The following is a 6,000-nucleotide window of genomic DNA, read 5'->3' on the forward strand; positions in this document are numbered from 1 at the left end:
GTGTTGAGATAAGAGTATGTTGAAAATGTCGCAATAAATATTTTGATACAAATAAAATTTGGGATATAGGGATGATGAAAAGGTGTCAATGGAAAATCACCCAAGATCTTGCTGACAGCTGCAAGCAGCACTGCAGGGCCATTCCTGCTGCAAGCCTTGTGTCCCCAGATGTATTTTATATTTAGGTTTGATTGCGCTGTAAAAGTATTTGCAAACAACTTGTCAAATTATTTTTCTGGTAATAGACAGTAGGACTGTGTTATTCTTTCAATCCTGATCCTTGAGTTTTCAACTACTTGATTCATAAGCACTTTGCCAATTGATCCACATTATTCTGCATTCTCCAGGGCAATTGTAGCTTTAGTCTACAATGTACTGAAGGCTTTTATGGAAATGAACGGTCCCTTGTTTGATGAGCTGACAGCAACTTACAAAGCAGATCGGCAAAAGTAAGATTACTTTTTTCTTAATTACTTTAATTGAAGCACTCTGAGGTGTAGTTGTGGATTCGCTCAAGTTGAAGTGGGATTTGCTCAAAACCATCACAGATTTCTGATGAGTGAATCAATGGGTTTGATGGGGGTGGAAACAGAAGCTGGAGAACTAAGCACAATATTCTAGTTGTGATAAAATAATGGATGTTATAAAGCAACCTCGTTGTGACTCGACTATGTTCCTCCCCAACCACCAACTATGCTTAATCCAATCATTAAGAATATTGTCATATGTATACCCTTTTATGCATAAATATATTGGTCGAGAAGATGTTTGATGTCCTTTTTTTCTTACTTGAGATTCCACTGTTGTAACCTAAAGGGTTCAAGGGATGGAGCTGTCTATTGCATGCCTCTCCTGACTGGCATTCATATCACTCTGCAGTCAACCACAAATGCTTCTTGCTGTGTAAGACAAAACTGCCAACTTCCATAGTCTGAAGAAGGGTTCTGACTCCAAATGTCACCTATCTGTAACGTCACGTATTCATGTTCTCCAGAGATGCTACTGGCCCGCTATGTTTCTTCACACTTTGTCTTTTTCTGTAAACCAGCATTTGCTATTCCTTGTTTCTACATTCTAAATGTCCATACAGTGTTGACTGCCAGAATCAAATGAGTAGTAACATGTTGGTAGATGTAGCAATTGTGTTTAGAGAATTGTGTGTTGGTATTCAAAGATGTTAATTCAGATATTTAAAAAAAAAATTTACTACAGTACATTATGAAAATACCAATTTGCAATGAGATTATGATCTAAATTTTATCCTAAATTAAAATATTTTTCAGAGAAAAGAAAAAGGAAAAGGAACGGGAAGAACTTTGGAAAAAATTGGGGGCTCTTGAAATAAAGAAAGGTGTAAAAAAAGGGATTTCAACTTAAAGAAGCATGGTACTAATATTCCATGGTGTATATTTATGTAGTAAGAGATGGATCAATGGTTTTCTGTACTGTGCTACTTTACAGTAGATTTCACATCTGTTTCATTATGAATGACTGTTCTGTAACAGTACTGTATATAACTTTTCTCCTGTTTAAATAGTATGGCAAAATGAGGGGCACCAGTACAAAACCTGTACCACATATGGATGTCTGAGAGTTATTCTGTAAATGTAGTCATTGTTTTAACTTTTTTTAAAGAAAAAAAACATCCTTTTGCATTGGCACAGATACTCCAGGAAGATTGCTATTTCAAAATCCCCAGATGTCTGGCTAACCTCTGGTGGCAGACCGCAAGAAAATATTTTTTTTAGACTGAAGATTGTGTTCTGCTTATCTCTGTGACTTTGCTGCATTTTAATTTATAGTTACAGGGAAGTTTTTCTTACAAGTTTGTGGAAGTTTTCTTTTTAATTTGTTGGTTTTAAACCTTGTGGTGTTAAAATACCTCTACACGCAGCATACTAGCTGTGTAAAGGTTAATGTTCATGTGCATTAAGATGCTGTTCATTTTTTAAAACTAGAAGTGTATTAAAATACACTTCCTACAGATACAGTATACTGTACATTGAAGTATCTGCTAAAGATATATAATTGTTTTGGTTGGATGCAGAACTGAATAAGCAAGATGTCAACAGTAACCAACCAAATTTTAAGATGGCTATATCTTGTTCATTGGAATATAAGCTACATATCCTTTTACCTGCTGTATTTCACATTTACACCAAACATCAGTAATTCATTCAACTAGCTTTCTGTATGAAAGTGTGCATACTTCCCTAATTCATGATTAGTGCATATTCTACTGCACTATTCATGGTACGTATGAAATTCCATGCTTCAGTGTTGCGTGGCACAACACTGAATTCTTTGGGTTTGTGTGTCTAACCACTTTAAGTGGAGTCATTAATACCAGATGCATCTTAACCTTTTTTCAATCTAATGAAGCAGTAAGGAATTGAGCCATAATTTCTTATGGCATAATGAGCACTGTGTTGATCCGGTTGGAATGTTACACTACCAGTGTTATATTGCTCCATGTGTCACACCACTCTGATAAAACTACTTTTTAAATCCCACCAGGTGTGGGAAAGTGTACGGTATAAAACTTTGTTTTAAAAAATAACTTTTTTTGTAGTTTTTTTTTAAATCCTACTGCAGTTCTGACATACACATCATCTTGCACTGTTCTCAACCTACCAAGGAAACTCACCTCAGACTTTCAAAACAACAAGAAGATAAGCATTAAGTTTCACAGGGTTTTCCTCAGTCTTGCTCTTTTCGCTGCCCCTGTGAAATCAGATACCTGTGTTAATATGATTTATTTCATCTTTGGAAAAAGAGCAAAGTGGGCCAAACGTGATACTGCCTCATCAAGCAATATATGCTGTTGAATAATCACTCGTTGTTTCAAAACTTGATGCAAAATACTTGCACTCAATTGGCACTGGTTACTGTACAATAGATATACTTCAGAGCTGCACTTTTAACGGTGCAAAGGTAACCAGAAAATTGATGTGGGTGTGTTAGTTATGGATATTTACTTTTTTGTTTGTGATGCTCTGAAGCGAAAGAAAAAGATCTTGAGCAGAAATAAAGAGATTTCAGGGATACGTGGGGCATGAAAGAAATTATTCAACTTTATAAGGAAGTTGAGATATAAATCTAGACTGAAGTGGGCTTCACAGTGCTTTTGATGAGTAATAAATGGTGAATGTGATGATGAACTCTAGTCTGTTATAGTCAGTAGCCTCATGTGTTTAAGCAATCAAAGTGTTGTTGAGTGCACTTTGGTTGTATGTGGTTTGATACCAACATAAAACAGTTACTGTATTTCCTGACAGGTTACTGTATTTCATGACAGGTTACTGTGTGAATGCCCTTGGGTCCATATTTGGATCAATACTGTAAATAGGCTGTAATCAGAAGCTCATGTATGACTGCAGAGTTTTAAAATACAGATCTTATCAATGATTTTCTTGTGTTACCTTCTTTATCAAATATAAAAAAGACAATGTTACACATTTAGGATTCTTTGTAAGGAAAATTTAATTGCTTTTTTTCTTATCCATTTCTGGCAGTATTATTAAAATCCTGCTGTGTGTAAGTTATGTATAGTGTTGCATAATTGTACAGTAAAGAGTCAAACACATTCTGTAAATTATGTTCCTAAAACTGAGGTTAACCTTCCTGCTTTGTCAAAACTACTGATTCAAAAAGTATTTTAAACAAGGCGGCATTGGATTAAATATAAGATATTAATACAAGAATCATTTATGTTAAACTGCTCTCTCATTTAGGATCACCTGAAGCATCATACTGATGTGAGAAGCTTTTTTTCTGTGTACCACTCAATGACAGACGTGGGTTAGATTATTTTGAAGTCTAATATTGGAACACCAATTGGTTTATGTAGCTATGTTAGTGTGTCTCGTACTTCTGTTCCTTGTCAGAGAATTGGGATTGAAACTAATGCAAAAAAGCCATCCACCTGTGTAGAAAACTGAACAAAGTATGGTTCACCTCAGCTTTACTTTTTCAAATAAATGCTAAAGAACTTCTCCTCAAGGAAGTCTAAATTACATGAAGCACAGTTCAATGAGCAATAATTTTGTGAAGTTACACTTCTGAAGCAATTGTATGGAACTATCTGCACATTGTATAAATAATTTGATATTTATCAAAAACGTACTTATCTGAAGTAGCGTTGCAAAATTTAAAAGAGTCAAATTCAAAATTTACGTGACTCGATTTATTTTTCCGTTTCATGACCATTTTGTACATACAATTCACCTTTATTGCTTCAAGCACTTTGTACCTGTTATGAAAAGTTGATGTGGAATATTTGAAAGAGGTTAATGCTGGGCATCAGGACGATGGTTCACATTTAAAACATCTGAAGTTACCCCTGTAGCTTTAAACTCCCTGTATTAATACAATCTATGGCCAGAAATTATTTTATAAACTGTCTAAAGGTAAAATATGCAACAAATGTGCTCAGAGCGTCCTTGGGTAATTCACACAGAGCTTAATCTTTTTATCTCAAAACGGAAAAATTATATTGGAAGTGAAATTTAAAATTAACGTTTTGGCTTCTATGCTTGATAATCGATTTTTCACATGTTTAATAATAAAATGCCACAATATGTAATGAAACTTTCCTTATACAACACAGCTTCTAATAAAGAAAAGTATTCCTTAAATGGTTTCTGGCAGAGAATCCTGCATCCTACTATTAAATTTCAGCAAATGACTTAGACAATGTTGTCAGCTGACTATTTGTGGTAACATTTACTTTCTCTTAAGTAAAAGATCTCAAGTAGGTCACCCAAATCATTAAAAGATCTGATGAAGAAAGTGTTAGCTTTTAGCTCTTACCAGAACAAGAAGCATTCTCTCACCATCATCCAAGCTACCCACTTCAGTCCGGTTAAGAGCAGTCCCCCTACATTGATTCTGGATTACCAATCCAACCTCTTGAAATATTACTATTAAGGAAGGGAGGATTTCTCTCTTTGCATCAGGGTTGTGGTTCAAGTCAAAATGCAGCAAGAAGTCAATGAAATTGAGATAATAATGTTTGATTATTAAAGTTACTTTCCTATGGAGAACATGTACAACATAAAAAGAGCTACTTTAAAACTAATTGGTTATTTGTGTGAATTTAGAGCTTAACCTACAAGCAAGTGTTGGTGCAACATAGTCCCGACTGGACTATTGCAACTCACTTCTCCTTGGCATCAGCTCCACCTATATCAACCGACTCCAACTGGTGCAGAACGCAGCCGCCCGACTCATCACCCACACCAAATCCTGGCATCACATCACTCCAGTCCTCTTAAGTTAACTTAACTCCAAGTTAACTCCAAGTTAACTTAACAACTTCACTGGCTTCCCATCTCCCACCGGATCACCTACAAAATCCTGATCCTCACCTACAAAGCCCTCCATCATCTGGCCCCCCCATATCTCACTGACCACCTCTCCCCCTACTAACCCTCACGGTCCCTCAGATCCACATCAGCCGGTCTCCTCTCCATCCACAAGTCCAACCTCCGCAGTTTTGGGGACTGAGCCTTCTCCAGGGCAGCTCCCAGGCTCTGGAACTCCCTCCCCCAACTGATCCACAATTCCGTGTCCCTCACCATCTTCCAGTCCCGCCTCAAGACCCATCTCTTCACCTCTGCCTATCCTTAGCCCCACGTCCCTCTCCCTTTTCATCTGTGCATGAATTGCCTCATATTGTGTTTTGAATTGAATTCTGTCTTTAATTTGTGTACTAGTCATGTCTCTACTATTTATTTCATTCCCCTTACATGTTTTTCCTCTACCTGCTAAATTTTTGTAAGGTGTCCTTGAGACTCTTGAAAGGCGCCCATAAATAAAATTTATTATTATTATTATAGTCCTATTGACTCTCGGATACTCTTCATAATGTGTTTCCAATGTTCCAAATAACCCCTTTAATGGATAAAACTGGTTCTTTGCTCCTCAGTCCACAACGCCTCTTGTTAAGTAATTTACTTTTGATTGACTCAAAAAAGACCAAGGCTTTCCTCCACACCT

At 36.4% G+C, this 6,000-nt stretch overlaps 1 protein-coding gene across 2 annotated transcripts in view; it reads left to right on the plus strand.

Annotated features, from left to right (window-relative positions):
* Positions 1-4,171, plus strand: part of ppp2r5e (protein phosphatase 2 regulatory subunit B'epsilon) — a 155,770-nt gene extending 151,599 nt beyond the window's left edge. For both annotated transcript variants that reach the window (XM_033027774.1, XM_033027775.1), the window contains 2 exons: positions 348-449; positions 1,284-4,171. In XM_033027774.1, coding sequence (XP_032883665.1) covers positions 348-449; positions 1,284-1,377 — 196 coding nt within the window. In that variant the 3' untranslated portion in view covers positions 1,378-4,171. The remainder of the gene's footprint in view (positions 1-347; positions 450-1,283) is intronic.
* Positions 4,172-6,000: the final 1,829 nt, after the last annotated feature.

Source organism: Amblyraja radiata, chromosome 9 (assembly GCF_010909765.2).
Source record: "Amblyraja radiata isolate CabotCenter1 chromosome 9, sAmbRad1.1.pri, whole genome shotgun sequence".
NCBI lineage: Eukaryota > Metazoa > Chordata > Chondrichthyes > Rajiformes > Rajidae > Amblyraja > Amblyraja radiata.